Source organism: Anser brachyrhynchus, assembly GCF_964034855.1.
Source record: "Anser brachyrhynchus genome assembly, chromosome: 30".
Lineage (NCBI taxonomy): Eukaryota > Metazoa > Chordata > Aves > Anseriformes > Anatidae > Anser > Anser brachyrhynchus.
The window spans coordinates 168,921-186,688 of record NC_137723.1 but is presented as its reverse complement, the minus strand read 5'-3'; the positions used below and the strand labels follow the sequence as shown (position 1 = coordinate 186,688).

General features: G+C 56.9%; 2 protein-coding genes across 8 annotated transcripts; one reads left to right on the top strand and one right to left on the bottom strand.

Annotated features, from left to right (window-relative positions):
- Positions 1 to 4,690: 4,690 nt before the first annotated feature.
- Positions 4,691 to 9,567, top strand: LOC308184232 (uncharacterized protein). Of its 3 annotated transcripts, none has more exons than XM_080571135.1 (3): positions 4,691 to 4,799; positions 7,317 to 7,471; positions 7,891 to 9,567. In XM_080571135.1, the coding sequence occupies exons 2-3, from the start codon at positions 7,384 to 7,386 to the stop codon at positions 9,264 to 9,266; spliced, it is 1,464 nt and encodes a 487-aa protein (XP_080427261.1). In that variant the 5' UTR covers positions 4,691 to 4,799; positions 7,317 to 7,383; the 3' UTR covers positions 9,267 to 9,567. The 3 variants fall into 3 exon arrangements, with proteins under 3 accessions (XP_080427261.1, XP_080427260.1, XP_080427262.1); XM_080571134.1 differs by lacking the exon at positions 4,691 to 4,799 and adding an exon at positions 6,343 to 6,511; XM_080571136.1 differs by lacking the exon at positions 4,691 to 4,799 and adding an exon at positions 6,344 to 6,511 and having other exon boundaries at positions 7,894 to 9,567.
- Positions 9,568 to 9,916: 349 nt separating this feature from the next.
- LOC308184217 (uncharacterized protein) lies at positions 9,917 to 17,749 on the bottom strand. 5 transcript variants are annotated; one of them, XM_080571091.1, is made up of 5 exons: positions 15,570 to 17,749; positions 14,353 to 14,467; positions 13,162 to 13,272; positions 12,894 to 12,992; positions 9,917 to 12,454 (listed from the first exon to the last, which is right to left on the bottom strand). In XM_080571091.1, the coding sequence occupies exons 3-5, from the start codon at positions 13,247 to 13,249 to the stop codon at positions 10,488 to 10,490; spliced, it is 2,154 nt and encodes a 717-aa protein (XP_080427217.1). In that variant the 5' UTR covers positions 13,250 to 13,272; positions 14,353 to 14,467; positions 15,570 to 17,749; the 3' UTR covers positions 9,917 to 10,487. The 5 variants fall into 5 exon arrangements, with proteins under 5 accessions (XP_080427217.1, XP_080427218.1, XP_080427215.1 ...); XM_080571092.1 differs by lacking the exon at positions 15,570 to 17,749 and adding an exon at positions 14,799 to 15,552 and having other exon boundaries at positions 14,344 to 14,470; XM_080571089.1 differs by lacking the exon at positions 15,570 to 17,749 and adding an exon at positions 14,799 to 15,551 and having other exon boundaries at positions 14,353 to 14,470.
- Positions 17,750 to 17,768: the final 19 nt, after the last annotated feature.

Here is a 17,768-nt window from a genome sequence, read left to right as displayed (position 1 = left end):
CAAAGGGAATTTGGATAAATTAGAAGGGAGAAGAATTATTTTAACCAGCCAGGCTGCAGGAGGGGATGAGCAGAGGCCCCAAGGGCTGTGATGCTGCAGCTGCTTGCGCTGTGGGTTTGTGGGACATATGGGAAAAGCTCTTTATTTGTGCCCAGGGAGCATATTCTAAATTTATGACACCCCAAAAAAATGATTAAGCTTGGGGGGGGATTTCGTGCAAATACCAGCTCACTGCTTTACGATGGGGATTTCCCATCAATAGGCAAAGGTGAGAAAAGGTGTATGAGAAGTAGGATTGGCATCCATGCTTCCATTCCCAGACCAGAAATCCCCAGGGAAGGCCAGGCAGAGCCTCGAGTCTGGTGCTTTGGACTGTGCATCCATCCTGGCACTGCCCACTTGTGTTTTACACCCATTTATTTTCCCCTCCGGCTCTTTGCTGACATCTATCTCACACTAATTTCTGCTTCTCGCGAGCAAGAATTTATATTGAGTTACTGCTCCGAGTCAGCAAACAGAACTGGGACAATAGGATATATTCTAAGGGCTTTTTTTTTTTCAGGGCTGAAATGCAATTTGCAGGTGCTAAAGCAGCATCAAATACCCAGAGCATTGGGTAGGGTGAAGAAATAATTCTATTCTTCTAAATAATTGCCTTATGGTTTTAACAGTGCTGTTTTTGTTTTGTTTTGTTTTGGTTTGGTTTTTTTGAGAGAGAAACTCAGGTTTTGGAGAGTTTGGAGTTGGAGCAGGACATAGCACGCAGGGGGATTTGAGCATCTAAGAAAATAGAGGTGATGGGCATGTGCATTTGCATGCGGGTATGAAAAAGGAGCTGCGCTGGAGAGGAAAAACCTGGGGATTGTATTGGGCTTAAGTGGCAAGGTTTTGGGAGCAGGTAGAAGAGGGTGGATGGGGCGGAAATTGGTTTTGGTTTGCTTTGAGTTCCCACTGCTGCAACCTGTTATTAGCGGGCAATAAATTCCATTCACCAGCTTTCTGCTGAGTCTGTTTTGCTCGTGCCAGCAATCACTTGAGTGATCTCCCTGATTTAGTAAGGCTCGGCTAGCCCCGGAGCTTAGCTGGCCATTGCTGTGAAACCACCATAGGTGGATCTGGGTGGACTCATTAAGTAATTAGTCATCGCCTTCCAGCTGGCAGGCAGATTTGCTGGCGGTTTGAGCCAAGGAAAGATGTTCTTCCAAAGAATTTTCTTTTCCTTCGTTTCCTGCTCGCCCTGAAATCTCCCATGGCATGTGCTGCACGTACGGAGCAAACGTTTGGGGATGGGGTTGGTATTCCTGCCCCCACCCCAAAAATAAATGCTAATTTTTGATAAGTGGAAGATTTGTGCTGCGATTTGCACTACTATTGTGGTTTAATATCACGGTGGGGTCAAAGGGGTGAGGGACACGGGGGGTCTTTTGGGGTCCCATTATAGCTGGGGGTCCCGGGGGGGGCAGTGACATGCATCATTCTATTGTGAAGTGTTGGGGGCATTGTTCTCTTGGCCAATGGGGGGCTCCATCCTGTCCCTAATTTGCTTAAAAGGGGGTGGGCAGAGGTATTTGCAGGTTCGAGGGCTCCAGGCAGGGCAGGGTTGAGCCATGGTGTCTGCTGGGGGAAGAAAGCGATCCCAAAGGAGGAGACAACCCCGGCAAAGGAGGAGGCAAAAGAATCACGCTAGAAGGCCTCCATCCAAGCCCAGGAAGCCCCATGGGAAGGCGAAGCGGAAACCCACAAAGCCACAGAAGAAAGTGGCCATGAAAGGCTCCTTCGACCTCATCAGTGCCAAGGCGCTCAACCAGATGAAGCGAGACGGCAAGCTCCTGTCCCCCGAGGCCAAGGGGCTCATGGTGCGCTTCCTGCAGGACGTCTACAAGCAGGTGTCGAAGGAGGCCGACCGGCTGCGGAGGGAGAGCCGCCACCCCATCGCCGGCCCCGCGCACGTCCAAGCCGCCCTCCGCCGCGTGATGCCGAAGCGATTCAGGCACGCGACAACCAGCGTGGCCGCACGAAGCGGGCACTAAAAGCAAGACCCTCCCTTCTTTAACCCCTCGGGAGCAAGATCCAAAGCCCAAAGGAGAGGGATTAAAAACCAGAAAAGCTGCTGGGAAGACCTGTGTGACCGCCAGCATATGGTGGAGAGATTGCAGGGAAGGAAATATTAAAATCGGCATTGCAATAAAGCACAAACTTAGCAGCATTTGGTGGTGTCAGAGTTGTTTGTTTGTTTGTTTTTGTTGTTTTTTTTTTATCATGAGGTTCACAATTTCATTAATGAGAGGCTGTAGGTGTTATGTTAGAAACCTCAGGGCTTCCATCCTCATTGCTGCAAGGCGATGCTTATATATACCAGAGTCTTTATAAATTCCTGATGATTTAAATGGCTGTGTGCAGGAAAAATGTCACAACACCCTAAACTGCCCCAGGATAGCGGTGGTGCTAGCCCGGCCCTGCCCTTGTCAGGATATTAAAGCAGTGATTCTTCGAAAGAAAAATCAGCCCGACCACGCATCCGCTTTCAGAGGGTAAATGTGAGTGCGCGCTTCTAGGGTTGAATTTGAGGAGAAAAAAAAAAAAAAAAAGATTAATAATAATAAAAAAAAAAATCTATTGTGGTTGTTATAAAAAATACAATAAAAAAACTTTTGGAGTTGGGGGGGGAAAAAATGAGTTTCCCTGACCGGGAATCGAACCCGGGCCGCGGCGGTGAGAGCGCCGAATCCTAACCACTAGACCACCAGGGAAGGGCTAGAGAGACCTTTCCGGCGCGGCCCCACGCGTGACCCCGTCGCGGGGGGACCCCAGCCCACGGGGGGGGGGGGGGTTTGTCCCCCCCGTCAGCCGGGACCCCCCCCAAAGCAGCGTGTCCCCACCCCGTTTTCTCGTCGTAACCCACCCGTGCTTTCTGCCCACGCGCGGGTGCAAAGGGCTGGGCGGGGAAACGGGAACAGGAGCAAGTTTTAGCGCCGGAAAAAAAAAAAAAATTAAAAAAAAAGGGGGGGAAAATCGGCCTTTTTTTCCCCAAATCGCGTGCAGGAGCTCTCGAAAATTATTAAGATCGCAAAGGGAAAAGATGTGTCAGAAGTGGGATTTGAACCCACGCCTCCATTCGGAGACCAGAAAACCCCAGGGAGGGAAAGCAGAGCCTTGAGTCTGGCGCCTTAGACCACTCGGCCATCCTGACACCCGCATGAGCCTTCCTCCCCCTCCTCATCCTCAAGAATTAACTTTCAAAAAGAGCAAGCGGGTCTGGAGGGGAGGTTTTTTGGGGCTTTTCTTGAGATTAAGCCATGTAAATGCATATATATTATATGTATTTTAGATATATGTGTGTGTTTTTATACATTTCTGTATTTTCTTTGCCCTAATTGCAGGTTTTCCTGGCTCAGCTCTTTATGCAAATTACGCATAATGTCACAGGAGCCCTGTCTCACCCAGCCAACCCCGGGCTGCGGTGTCGAGCCCTCATTTGCCTACGCCCACCCCTAAAAAAGCTCTGGGACACCCCTGCAGCGAGGACCACCGAGGCCAAAGGCGACCCCATGGCGGCGGCCACCAAGAAACGAGGGCAGCCTCCAGGAAAGAGGAGGAGGAGGAAGCAGGAAACCCAGCAGACAAAGCCTCCCCTTAACCAGAGAAGGTCGAGGCGCTGGAAACCAGTTCCCAAGGGATTCAATTCCCAGTTGAAGAAGAAATCCAGCAAGAGGTGCGTCTCCAGGCTGGCCAGCCGCACGCCACCGGCAGCCGGGCGCATGTCGGTCAGGGCGAAGAGGTTGATGAAATCCTCCATGGGCATCCTCTGCAAGGGGCTGGTGAGCGAGGCAGACCGCTGGAGGAAGCAGCGCCGCGGGTCCTTCATCGGCACCTCGGAGCTGCGGGCAGCCGTGGGCAAAGTCACGGGACGAGGTGGCGCGAGGTTTCCTTCCCTCGTGCCCCGCAGGTCTTCTTGCACGAGTTGAATAACGCCTCTCGCCACGACGCCTTGCCTCTTCTCCCTCGTTTCAAGCCCAGGCAAAAGAAGAAAGAAAAAGAGGGAAGGAGAAGTAGAAAAAAAAAAAAAAAAAGAATAAATTCAGAGCTTTTCCCCACCCTCTTGGTTCAAGAGCATTCCTGCAGGGATGGCCGCCAAGCCTAGCACCCCGTGATGCCAACGCGGGGGATATTTGGGGTTGGCTCCTGGATGGGAGCATCTTCAGCATCCTGCAGATGTGGGGTGACACAAATCAGCTTGCCACGATGCTGGTGGGAGACCACGAAATGCTCCGAAGAGCCTCCGGTGGGAGCTGAGACCACACCAAATGTCTGGCTGGGGGCTGGAAGCCCCACTGGGGACATTTGGAAGCAGGGTGACTGCTCCTGGACATCCTGAAGTCACATTTGTCCCGGCGTGGTAGTGAGCTGGGGAGAGAAATGATGTTTTTTGCCCACGATTCTCTTTATTTAGGGCTGGGCTTATGGGTTTGGCGTGATTTTGCAGAGGCTGTAGGAGCTGGGACAGGGGTTCAGCAGCCAAGGCCAGTGTCTGGAGCTCCCTAACCACGTTCCCCAGACAAATCCCAATGAATGTAGAGCCTAAATGTGAAAATATATGGGAAAAGGAGCACGCAGCACCTGGGGAGAAGTCCCAGGTGTTTTCCTTTCCTCCTTTTTTTTTTTTTTTTTTTTTTCCTGGGTTATTTAAGAAACTTTCTCAGGTGTGCAAGGGCTGCTTGAGAGGGATCTTGTAGCTGAGTCTTGAAGCTTTGGTGCCCAGATCTTCTCATCCAGCTCCAGGCCAGAGGAGATCCCAGCAGGTAAAGCAGAAAACTGGGTGCTTTTGGGGAGCCCCTACAAGATTTGGGGGCTCTGGTGGAGAGAGGAAGCCCCAAGGCTCCCTACAGCCCATCTCCTTCCACCACTGCTGCAGAAAATACAGGGCATGGGGCATTCTGCCTTCTTGAACCACCTGAAAAACAGTTTTGGGGTCTCCCCGTGCCCTCTCATGGAGCTACGTGCAAGGACTGGTGCCCCCCTCTCTGCTCCTTGCACTGGTCCCAGTATGGGGACTGAACTGGGATGTAGGGCAGCCCATGTGGGTCTCTTCCTCCCTCCCTGCGCCCATCAACCGGAGGCTCTGGCTCTGGCTTTGGGGCAGAGAGCAGCCCCTTGGCCTCGATGGACCTGGGCATGGTGGGGATGAGGGTAGAGATCCCCCAAAACTGGGGCTCGGTCCCCTTGGGGTCATCCATCTGCTGCTGAGGAGGGATGGAGAGGGGAGAAGAAGGGGGGGGGCTGCAGCAGTTGGCTCTGGGGAGGAAGGGGTTAAATGCCTGTGCGTTGGGGGGGGGCAGGATTTAGGATAATCCCCCAGCCTTGAGCTCTTGGTGAGGGAAATTAAAAGAAAAGTCGCTGCTTTCCCACCCAGGGAGGGGTTAAATCACAAAAAAATAATAATAATTAAAAAAATAATAATTTAAACTTTTTTTTTGGGGGGGGGGGGGGCAAGCTGTTTTTGCCAACCACGTGATGAAAAGGGGGGGGGTCTGGTGTGGTGTCCCCCACTGAGCCCTGATGTCCTCGGGGTGACAATGGGACCGGTGTCCCCATAAGCACCAGATGCCACCCAGCTCCGTATCTTGCCCCCAATTCTCCCCCAAAAACCAATTTTTGGGGGTGCTGCCCCCCCTTTGGGGGGGGTCCTGGGCCGTATGGCACACAATGGGACCTGTGGTGCCCCCCTCAATATGTGGGACGTGTCCCATACGCCGGGACCCCATAGCCAAACCGTGCCCCCCCACACACCCTGCAGTCTCCTTTAAAATCCCAGTTGCCCCCCAGTACACCCCAGTTCACCCTGAGCCCCTTCCCCATTTTATCCTTCCTCTTACAGACCCCAAAAGGTGAGGGGAAAAGCAGCTTTTCCTTTCCTAGATCCCATCCCTTAACCATTTTATCACCCCCCACCCCCCCCCCCAGCTTCGGGTCCCCATTTCCAGGTGAAAACCCCAATTTCTTGCCCCCAGCTCCCATCCCCGATACCGGCAGAGCAACCCCCCCGTGTCCCCCTTGTCCCACCTCACCCCATTCCCCCGCTGCACCCCAAGCTTGCAAAACCCTAAACCCCCCCCCTACACCTCGATGACCCAGGAAGGAGGGATTTCGGCCGGGCCGACGAGCTGGGGGTCCCCCAAAAAACCCTTTGGAGATGCTTGGGGAAAGGAGGTGACGGAGCGGGACCTGTGGCCGTCCCTGGGTGTCCCCCCCCGGGTATTTGGGGACAGTGGGATGGGGGGGGGGAGCCGGGTTTGGGTTACCTCTAGAGGGCTCTGGGTAAGAGCTGAGCTTGTTCTTGGCGTCTCCTTTCTGCCGGATGCCGGCTTGGGCTTCCGGAGCAAAGCCATGCCCGGCATCGCCTCCATTGTGCCCCGCTGTCGGGGGGGGGGTCTGCGCACCCCAATAACACCCTAAAAAGCAGGGGGGTGTCGATGGGGGGGACGTTTCCCCCAGCGAAGGGCAGAGATTGCAGGTAACGGGGTGTAAAGGGGGCGATTTGGGGAAGGGAGGAGGCCGCGCGCGGGTCCTGAGCCGCGTCGGGGTTTGCAGGATGCGGCCCTCGGGGGTGCTCGCTGGGAGCGGCGGCTTCTTTTTGGGGGAGAGGATGGGGGACCCCCGGTTAGTGGGATGTGGCCACCCCCCCAGTGTGCTGTCACGCCGGGAGGGCCGATTCCCAGTGGGATGGGGACTGGGGGAACTGGGATGGTGGGAGGGGAGGAAGGCAGAGGTTGCTGCGGGATGTGGTTTGGTGGAAAAATGGGGGGGGGGGGAACAGGCAGCAGGACGAAATAATTTTGTGGGGAAAGATTTTGAGGGTGACATTTTATTATGGGGAGGGCTGCGCTGGGATATGGGGAGGGAAATGGAATTATTATGGGGAGGGAAATGGAATTATTATGGGGAGGGAAATGGAATTATTATGGGGGGGGAAATGGAATTATTATGGGGGGGGAAATGGAATTATTATGGGGGGGGAAATGGAATTATTATGGGGAGAGCTCTGCCTCCCAAACCTCCTTTGCCCCTTTGCAGCTGTCTGCAAAAGCTCCAATTTCATCATTTCTCCCCCCAAATCCCTCTCGAGGCAATGGGGACCCTCCTGCTCCCCCGTCCCCAAGCAGGCTGGGGTTTAATCCTGCGGGGGGGACCCTGCGTGCGCTGCAAGAGGGAGGGAGAAAACCCCAAATTCAGCCCAGAAAAAAAAGCATCAAAACCCCAAGCGAGGAGCGTTTCTGGGGGGGATTTCTCCCCGTTTTAGGGATTTCTCTTCCCCGCAGGAGGTTTTGAGGAGCCGTGAGCGAGGTCAGGAGGCACAAACCTTTGCTCCCGTGGCCCCCGCGCGCCATGGAGCCCTGGGTGATACTGGACCAGCGGCAGAAGGCGCTGTACCGGGACGTGATGCAGGAGAGCTACGAAACGCTGATGTCCCTTGGTAAAACAACCCCCCCCAGATCCCCTTTTTTTTTTTCTCCTCAGACACCCCCCTGCCTTTTCACCCTGCCCCATTTTTATTTTTTTTCCCCTTCCCAAAAGGCAAGGAAGCGGGACGGGAACGGGGCGGAGGAATCCAGGCAGGTTTCAAGGGGGATTTCCCCAAAACCCCAGTGTTTTCCTTGTTTTTTTAATTTTAAAACAGGAAAATATTGTGGGTCTCTGCATGTTATTTAATCGAAAAACAGCTCGTGGGGTACTCGTGCGTATCCGTGTCCCCAGTTCCTTCCTCCTCTCTTCCTCCCCTTCGGGACGCCGGATTTATAGGGGAAACCTGCTCCATCCATTTAAATGCCCCCCCCTTGCTCCAGTCGAGGCCATGCTCTCCCCTTTTTTCCCCCCCCCCGCCAATCTCCCCAGCAGCACAGGGGCTGGTGAGCGAAAAAGCAGCGGAGGAAGGCGCCGCGGAGCAGATCCCCGAGGAGCTCGAAGAGCGCCCGTCCCACAGCCCGGAGAGGGCCAAAACCCTGGGCTCCAACAGGAGGAAAACCAAACGGCCCGACAAAGCCGTGCCTCACGGCATCGCGAAGACGCCCAAAACCACCCCGGCCCCGAAATTAGACTGCGCGAAGCCTCTCTGCGGGGCGAGCAGCAAGGGCTCGGCGCGGGAGCGGCCGTTCGGCTGCGCCGACTGCGGCAAGAGCTTCCCGTGGGCTTCGCACCTGGAGCGGCACCGGCGGGTGCACACGGGCGAGCGCCCCTTCGGCTGCCCGGAGTGCGGCGAGACCTACAGCCAAAGCTCCCACCTCCTCCAGCACCGCCGCACCCACGCCAGCGACCGGCCCCACAAATGCGGCGAGTGCGGCAAGCGTTTCGCCGGGGCGGCCGAGCTGGCGGCGCACGGCCGGGGCCACGCGGCCGACAAGCCCCACAAATGCGGCGACTGCGGCAAAGGCTTCGTCTGGGCCTCCCACCTGGCCCGCCACCGGCGCGTCCACACCGGCGAGAAACCCTTCGGCTGCCCTGAGTGCGGCGAAGCTTTCACCCAAGGCTCGCACCTCGCCAAGCACCGCCGCAGCCACACGGGCGAGCGGCCCCACCGGTGCCCGGTGTGCGGCAAGACTTTTTGCCAAAGCTCCGACCTGGCTCGCCACCGCCGCACCCACCTGGGCAAGAAAGCTTTGCGCTGCGGGGACTGCGGCAAGCTTTTCCGAGCGGGGCCGGCGCTGGCCAGGCACCAACGGTGCCACCGGCAAGAGCGCGTCCACCGCTGCAGCGACTGCGGGAAGGGTTTCGTTTGGGCGTCCCACCTGGAGCGGCACCGGCGCGTCCACACGGGCGAGCGCCCCTTCCCCTGCGGCAGCTGCGGCGAGAGCTTCGCCCAGAAAGCCCACCTCCTCCAGCACCGCAAAACCCACTCCCCTGACCGGCCCTATAAGTGCGGCGAGTGCGGGAAGCGTTTCGGGGAGGCCCCCCCTTTCCTCGCCCACCAGCGGGGCCACGCAGCCCAAAAGAGCTACATGTGCGGCGAGTGCGGCAAGGGCTTCGCCTGGGCGTCCCACCTGGAGCGCCACCGCCGCGTCCACACCGGGGAGAAACCCTACGAGTGCCCCGAGTGCGGCGAAGCCTTCAGCCAGAGCTCCCACCTCACCAAGCACCGCCGCAGCCACCTCCCCAAGGTGGATTTCTCCCCGGCGAGGACCTGGCTGGCGGAGGAAATGTCCCCCTCTGCTGCGCCCCACTGCGCCGTGGGGTTGGCAGAGTCGCCCGGAGCCAGCAGCGGCGAGGAGCAATGAAGGACCCTGAGCGCCCCAAAAGAAAGCTTTGGGATGGGGACAAGACCAAGGGACAGCAAGTGACGCTTTTCAGGAGGGTGGCGGGGCTGCTCCACGGGGTTTTATCCTTCCTGATGTCTCCTAGAAGCCATGGGGGAAACGTTGCCTGCACCCTTGGTGGAGGGGACTCCAAAAAGGGACATTTTTGGGGGGACACGAAGCCCCTTCCTGGGGGACACACGGTGCCCTTCTCTGTTTGGAAGGGCCGACGCGGATTGCTGGGGCTGTCCTTGTGCCAAAATACGCGGTTATTTGTGCCTGCTCCTTTGGGTCTGCTTTTTGGGGCTGGAGACGGGGACACGGTGCGGATAAACCAGACCCCGAGGGTGCAGCAAGCGGGGAGGGAGGTTTGAGGGGGGATGGGAAAGAGGGGGGAAAAAAAAGGGAGCCCCATGCCCCGTAGCCACCTGTGCCTGGCTCTCCTTGCACCACAACCCCAAACCCCACCGGTGCTCCTGGTGGGAAACGCGTGGAGGGGTTTTAAAGCACACGGACCCTACGGGATGTGGCTGGGGACGGATCCTACGGGGAAAAAATCCCCGGGCAGGAGCTGGGCTTGCTGGGGAAATCGTGCTCCGGGGACAAAAGACGCCGAGACACACGGAGAGGTGTTTTTGGTGAACTACCCTCTATTTTATTACCTGCTAAGCCAGCCTCTCCATCCCTGCCCGAGCCCCTGGCACATCCCAAACCAGCTTCGGCGTGACCCAAGCGTATTTTGGGGCAGTTGGGGCAGGTCCCCTCGGCTCTTTCCTGAGCCGTTTCTCCCCAAAATCCCCAGGCAGCACAGGGTTCCCCCAGTGAACCCTGGTGGGTTTTTTTGCTGCTGGGTCCCCTCCCATGCACCCGAACCCCCCCCAAAATGGAAGATGGAGAGGGTTATAGGGGGATCATCTCCTCACTGGGCTCAGTGATCACCCAACCCTCCCCAAATCCACCCCCACCCCACCCTCCCTCTGTGTGCCCCCTCTCCCTACCTCCACATCACCCCCCCCACTTCCATCCTAACCCCCCCCCACGTGCCAGGGTGTCCTAGACCCCCTCCCCAGCTCCCAAACAGCCCCTTTGCACCCCTTGCCAGGGGATGGGGGGGGGACAGGCGAGCCCCCCACCGCAGCACCGGGGCATCCCCAAAGGCAGAGGGTGGCTCTGTCCCCCCCCACCCCAAATTTTGACTCCGTCTCAGGAGCTGGGGGGAGGCAGGGATGCCCAAGGCTCTTGGGGGGCTGCGGCATCGCTTTGCAGGGCGTCCCCCTCCCCAGGCCTCCACGCCACGCTGGGGGGCAGGAGAGCTTTGGCAGCCCAGCCCCTGGGGGCCGTGGAGGAGGAGGAGGAGGAAGGCACTGGGTGCTGCTGGAAAGTGGAGCCGGTCTCCTCCGGCCAGAGCTCGGGGGGTGTCGGCGTGCCCCCCGCTGGCCTCTCTCCTTCCCACCACGAGGGCGGCAGCAAGGAGAGGCTGCTGCGGCCCCCGCTGCCGGCAGCATGCAGTCGCTGGTGAGCGGCCAGGGCGGTGGCGAGGCCAAAGGCTTTGCCGCACTCGGGGCAGACGTGGCGCTTCTCGGGGCCGCCCTGGGCGTGGGCCCGCTGGTGCCGGTTGCGGTGCGAGCTGCGGCCGAAGCGCTTGCCGCAGTGGGCGCAGGAGAAGGGCTTCTCGCCGGTGTGGGTGAGCCGGTGCCGGTCGTAGTGGGAGCTCCAAGCGAAACCCTTGCCGCAGACGCCACACTGGTAGGGTTTCTCGCCGCGGTGGAGCCGCCGGTGCCTCTCCAAGCTGGCCGGGGTGCTGAACCCCTTCCCGCACTCGGGGCAGGCGTGGGGCCGGCCCGGTTGGGCGGCGTGGGTGCGGCGGTGGGCCAGCAAAGTGGAGCTGACGGCGAAGCTCTTGCCGCAGTCGCCGCAGCGGTACGGCCGCTCGCCCGTGTGCACCCGCCGGTGCCGCTCCAGGTGGGAGCTGACGGCGAAGGCTCGCCCGCATTCCCCGCAGCGGAAAGGTTTCTCCCCGGTGTGGACGCGCCGATGGCGCTCCAGGTGCGAAACCCAGCCGAAACTCTTGCCGCAAGCCCCGCAGGGGTAGGGTTTTCCTCCAGCGCCGCTCTCCCCGGCGCACGTTTTGGCAGCCTCGCCGCTTTGCTGCTGCCGGGCGTGCGTGCGCCGGTGCTTGGCCAGGGCCGAGCCCCAACGGAAGCAGCGTTTGCAATCCGGGCAGGGGTAGGGCCGCTCGCCGGTGTGGACGCGCTGGTGCTTGAGGAGGTTGGAGCTGTGGCCGAAGCTTTTGCCGCACTGCTCGCAGCGGTAGGGCCGCGGGGGGCTGCCGGCGGGCTCGTCCCCGGCCGGCGGCGTCTGGGTGCCCTTGTGCTTGAAGCGCTGCGGGTCCGTCTGGTGGTTGAGGCGCTTGCCGCAGTCGGCGCATTTCTGGGGGGGCGGCGGCGGCGGGGGCTCTTCCTCCTCCTCCTCGCCGTCCTCCTCCTCCTCCTCGGAGGCGGCGGCGTGGGTGCGCATGTGGCGGTCGAGGTGGGAGCTCCAAGCGAAGGCTCGCCCGCACTCGGCGCACTGGAAGGGCTTCTCGCCCGTGTGGATGCGCCGGTGGCGCTCGAGGTGGGAGCTCCAGGCGAAGGCTTTCCCACACACCCCGCACTCGTAGGGCTTCCCACCCAGGTGGCTCTTCTGGTGGCGGTCGAGAGCCCCCGGGTCGGCGAAGCTGCGGCCGCACTGGGGGCACCGGTTGGGTTTTTCCCCGCCGGGAGCGTGGGTGCGCTGGTGGGTGAGCAGCGAGGAGCTGACGCTGAAGCGGCGGCCGCAGTCGGGGCAGGCGTAGGGCCGCTCGCCCGTGTGGACCCGCTGGTGGATGGTGAGGTCGGAGCGCTGGATGAAGCCCTTGCCGCAGTCGGGGCACTCGTGCGGGCGGTCGCCGCTGTGGATTTTTTGGTGTTTCACCAGGGCCGACTTGTGGCTGAAGCTCTTGCCGCACTCGCCGCACGTGTTGCTGGGCTGGGGGTCCCGCTGCGGTGGCGGCTTTTCCCCGCTCCTGCCCACCTTCGCCGCGGCCTCGGCCGGGCTCGAGGGATGCTCCTCACCCATGGGTTTTGCAGCTTCGGGCTCTTTCTCAGCAGTTTCTTCTCGGGTGGGTTCCTGCTCCGCTCGTGCTCCATCCTCTGTGGGGCACAGGGAAAGACAGACACGACCCAGGCAGGAGATTTTGTCTCTGCCGGGGCTGGGGAGATGAAATGGAGGGCAGAGAGGGATTCCTCCTCGTTTTATTTCACACCTTCTTCTGGGGAAGCATCTCCGTGGGAGCTGATCCCCATCCCACCCCCCTGCCACCAGCATTAATGCAGTAATTAAATCACCGTCACCTCCACCGCACCGCCATTTCTCTCTGGGCCACCCCAAAAAATGCCTCTTCCTCTCGGCTGACTGCAAAGGGGCTTTGGCATTGCCATTTCGTCCAGGACATCCCACTGGCATTGCAGTCTGGCCGTCCCAGCATCTTTCTCCCGAAAACGGAGATGTCCACAGGTAGGGGAAAGCCACCAGCAGGAGCCAACCCCAAGGTTTTTTGTGCCACGATCAAGGCGCAGTGCGGGGGCTCACCTCCAGACAGGGCGTCCTTGGGTATGTGGAGATCCAGGGCTGTTGGTTCATCCTCGTGGGCCAGGCGGGACAGCAGGTCGGGCTTGGAAACGGGGAATTCTGGAAAAAAAAGGAGGGGGAGAAACACGGATCAGCAGGGCTCACCCTCCCCAGGAGCCCCCCAGCCCCTCGCACGAAGACGAGCGGATCCAGCGAGCCAGATCCTGTGCCCCTCCCCAGATATTTTGCCCATCCCCAAATTTTCTCCTTTATTTTGGGGTCTCCTCACCCAGCGCCATCAGCGTCTCGTAGCTCTCCTGCATCACGTCGCGATACAGCGCTCGCTGTCGCGGGTCCAGCAGCACGTAGGGCTCCATGGCCGGCGTCACGAGCCCCCCCCCTGCAACGAGGAGGTGACACCACCGTCAGCAGAGCCCGGCGTCGCATTCGGCAACAACCAAACCCCAAGGATTTGCATGCAACCCCCCCGCCCCGTTTTATTAACCTGTGGATTCTCTGCTGGCTGATAGAAAGGCTGAGCCTTCACTGTATCACAAAACTGGGGACGAGTGGCTAATAAACCTCTATCCCTTAACCCACCACTTATTTTCCCAGGTCTTCCAGCCTGATTCTTAAAAAAACATAAAAAATAAAAATAAACCCCATTCCATTAAGAACACATATTTCAGTAACCTGCAGACAACATCCTCACCCTAAAACAAACTGACATATCACTCATCACTAGAGATGCATTTTTTTTTACTGCACAAGCAGACTCTACACTCAATAACTCAGCTAACTCCTTTTTTATTTTTAATATAGGTAAAGGTATTTTTTTTTCTGAGGAATGCAGACAATTAGGTTAGAAGCACTTAAATCTGAGTGGCTGAATTACTGGATGCAAGAGTTTGCTTTCTAGTAGGTGGAACAGGTCCAAGAAACGCTCCGTGCACACTTTTCAGTGCACACGCTTTCACAGCAGCGTTCGGGTGATTTTTCACTCAAATCTTATCAAAGTTAATTCCTACTGTACCAAATCCTGAAATCCTGAGTGCTCCTCCACAGGTTCCTTCAACTTCATCAAGACTCCTGCCCCAAACTTTCCAGAAATGCCCCCCCCCCCCCAAAACACACAGCAATTGCTCCCCACCCCTGCAAAAAGGATTAATTAGATATTTCTCTACCACGCCCCGAGGAGCCATAAATTTCGGGTGCTCAGCACCGTCTCTAACCACGCTGGGGGAAAAATGAGACTTTTCCCAAGCGGAGGAACCAGGTTTGGCGCTCTCCGCTGCAAAACCATTTAAAAAAAACAAATTGCTCCCACTCCTCCCTCCTTTCGCTCATCCTCCTCTGCGAGCAGCATTTAGGATCCCGCTTTATTTCTATTTTCCAGCTGCTGTAGCTGCAGAGGATGGAGAAGAGAGGACTGACGGGGAGACGAGAAAGAAAGGTTTGGGGCAGGCTGTACCCGACTTACTGATGTCAGGAATAAAAGGGCGATTTCAGGCGCACACCGCGGATCCCTCCTACATTTTTTTTTTCCCCTGGCAGTTCATCCTGCTTCATTTATTTTCCCGGGTGGTTTTTCCATCCTGCTAAAAAAAAAAATAAAACAAAAGGGGGGGATCAGCACTATCAGCACTCAAAGGCACCCGAACGAGACGCGAAAGGAATCCCACCCCGTGCAAACAAAACAAGGGGGAAGGACGGAGGGACGCCAGCACCTCCAGAAAGACAATGGGAAGAGCTTTTTTTTTTTTTAACAGGGATGGAGAGCATCTGGCGAGCTCAGTGTGCGGGTGGCGAGGTGGATGGGCTGGGAGGGGAGAAGAAAGGAAGGACGGAGGGGAGAAGGGAAGGGGGATGGAAAAGGAGCCATTTTACACTCCCTCTCTGCATCCAAAGACCAAGCCTCCCCGTTACCTGTGGTCTCCGGCTCGGGAGGTGCTGGCGACAAAGCCTGGAGGTGCCCCACTTTCTGCCCCCCACCCTGCCTTGAAAAAAAACCCTTCTTCTCCCCCCAAAACACAGCACAGAGGGGCAGGGGGCTGGGTGTCCCCCCCCGGGGTGCGAGGGCCACAGGGAGCGGTGGCCGCAAGCCCAGCCCCTCCGCTATCCTGGGCAATAAGAGAGTTAAAAAAAAAAAAAAAAGGGAAGGAAGGAAGGAATTAAAAAAAAAAAGAGAGAGAGAGAGAAGGGAAAAGAGCTCTGCACAATTGCCAGGGCCCTCTGGCGGCAATAGCTACGGCATGGGCGGAAATAGAAATCTAAAAAAATCCTTTGGGAGAAAAAAAAAAAAAAAAGCCAAATAAAAAAATCGTGCGGACGCACAGTTTCCCTTGCAACACCTCCCCAAAATAACAACACATCTGGATGCACAATGTCACCAGCAAAATCAGAGCAGTTCTTTGGCTGGCAGCCACTTTCACCCCCATGATGCAGCCAGCATGGTTTGAGGAGAAACAGTGAGATGTTCTTCCCAAAATTATAGAAAATATGACAATTTTGGGTTCCCACAGTGACATTTCCTCATGAATGGCTGTAGTTCACAGCGGAGCTCCTCACTGCAGGCCTCTGCCAGCCCAAAGCAGGACCCCCTGAATTTATGGGTGATAAATCTGTTAGGGACCACTTTGAGGGCAAATATCCTAAATTTGGAGATAGGGGAAGGTATCGTGGGACATTTTAGCAAACCTGGAGTGAAGGGAACGGGGCAGCAGCTGTCCCAATTCTTTCCAAGGGCCTCTTCTGTGGAGAAAAGGGGGGGGGATCTGTCAATGGGGACAGCTGCATGCATATCCTGCTGGCAAGGAGCACAGTTCTGATGTGTTTAAGAGCCCTGTGAGGATTTAGGGGCTCGCAGAAGCTGCAAAATGGCCCCATTCCCCCTTTCAGCCACACAGGTGTTGTTTTTTTTTTGGGGGGGGGGGGGTGCATCCTCAAAGGACCCATCACCGTGGCAATGGCTGCCCTCGCCCAAGATGGACACCGGAGTCTCATTCCCCCCAGGGGACCATCTTGAGCAAGGCTTTCCTCAAGCAAAAGGGAGGAAGCAGCCATCTCGCCCTACTCGCCCCGATGGCCCTTTAGGGAGGGGGAGGCCGCAGCCATCTTCTCCTCTTGCCCTGCCTGAGGGTGAGGCGGCCATTTTGGAAAAGGGCACAGGGACGCCATTTTGGAAGCGGGCACGGCGCCGCCATTTTTTAAGCGGGCACCTCCTCCCTGAGGAGATCCCAACACGCAGGCCCCAAATCTGCAGTTTTTCACCCCAAATTCTAGCCCACCCCATCCAAACCACCACCAGAAAGTAACCTCTCCCGCAGCTACTTCCTCCTCAGAGCAGATTTCACCAGAGACAGTGAGGAAAATGTAAAGAAAGGCAGGGAAATCGTGGTATTAAATCCTCCATCTGTCTCATGCATCTCCCACAAAAGAAAAGGTCCACAGGGAGTTTCTCCAACTTCTACTTTGCAATCTTTAATCATTTGCACAGGGAACCTGGTTGCTGGGTGACAGGGATGCAAACCTAGTGCCAAATTTCCCCAAAAGACTTAATTTTGAGGTGAAACAGGATACCCCAAGAGTCTGCTGTGACCCAGCATGGCTCCAAACGCTCCTCGCTGGACATGGTGTCTCCTTTTGTTATAAACAAAAGCTGGTTTAAAAATGACAGAAAGCAAAGCCAAGGCATGCAAATGGCTTACAGTACTATTAAGGCTTAATTACATCTGTGAAGATGCGTTTGAAATTAAATGTCACTGGGGTGGTTGGGGCAGGTTTCGAGCACCCACCTCAACACTCCAGGATGCTTCTCTGTGCCATAGGCACCCCAAAACCGGGACCTCGCTGGCGTCAGGGCCAATTAACCTCTTTTAATTTTCCATCCCAAAAAAACGTGCTTTCCCTCCGGCATTTCCTGTGGTGCCAACTGAGGGGAAAAAATCAAGAAAAAATGGAAGAATGTGACAGCGGAAGAGGGGAACAGCTCCGGCCCCACGTGCCCTGTGGTGACACTGTCGGCAAAGAACCCTGAACATCAAAAAAAAAATTAAAATTGCCAGTGTCAAGTCTACCAAAGTCACTTTGTAATTGGAAGTTGAGACACAAAGACGATAATTGTGATTACTAATGCGTGAGTTAATAGTAGCTGTTTCACAGGGACGGGTTAAGATGTGGATAAATTGACATGCATTTGAAGAGTATTTTCAGGGAGTGAATGGAGCATTTGGGGTCTGTGGAGCTGGATGCAGCGTGATGCTACACTATAGACACCAAGGTGCTGGGGGGGCTGTGTGCACATCTTGTATAGACCCTATAGACACTAAGGCATGCCCCCTCAGCACCCTATAGGGACAGAGGCATTCCCCTCACCCCATACCATATAGGGACCCCCCCCCAGCACCCCGTAAGAAGCCATGCATACACCCCGCCACCAGCACCTTAGTGTCTATAGGGTGCTGTGTGTATGCATGGCTTCTATAGACCCTATAGTCACTAAGGTGCTAGAGGGGGGGGATGTGCAGGGCTTCTATAGACCCTATAGACACTAAGGTGCTGGGGGGGATGTGCATGGCTCCTATAGACCCTATAGACTCTAAGGTGCTCAGGGGGGATGTGCAGGGCTTCTATAAACCCTATAGACACTAAAGTGCTGTGTGCATGACTTCTATAGACCCTATAGGCACTAAGGTGCTCGGGGGGGGGATGTGCATGGCTCCTATAGCCCCTATAGGCGCTAAAGCACACCCCCCCCAGAACCATATAGGGTCAGAGGCATGTTCCCCACACCCACCACCCTACAAGGCTCCAGCACCCTATAAACGACCCCAAATCTCTTCCAAATTCCCCTCAATAGGGGTCCTTAGGGTCCTCCCCCCCCCGCCCAGACTCTAT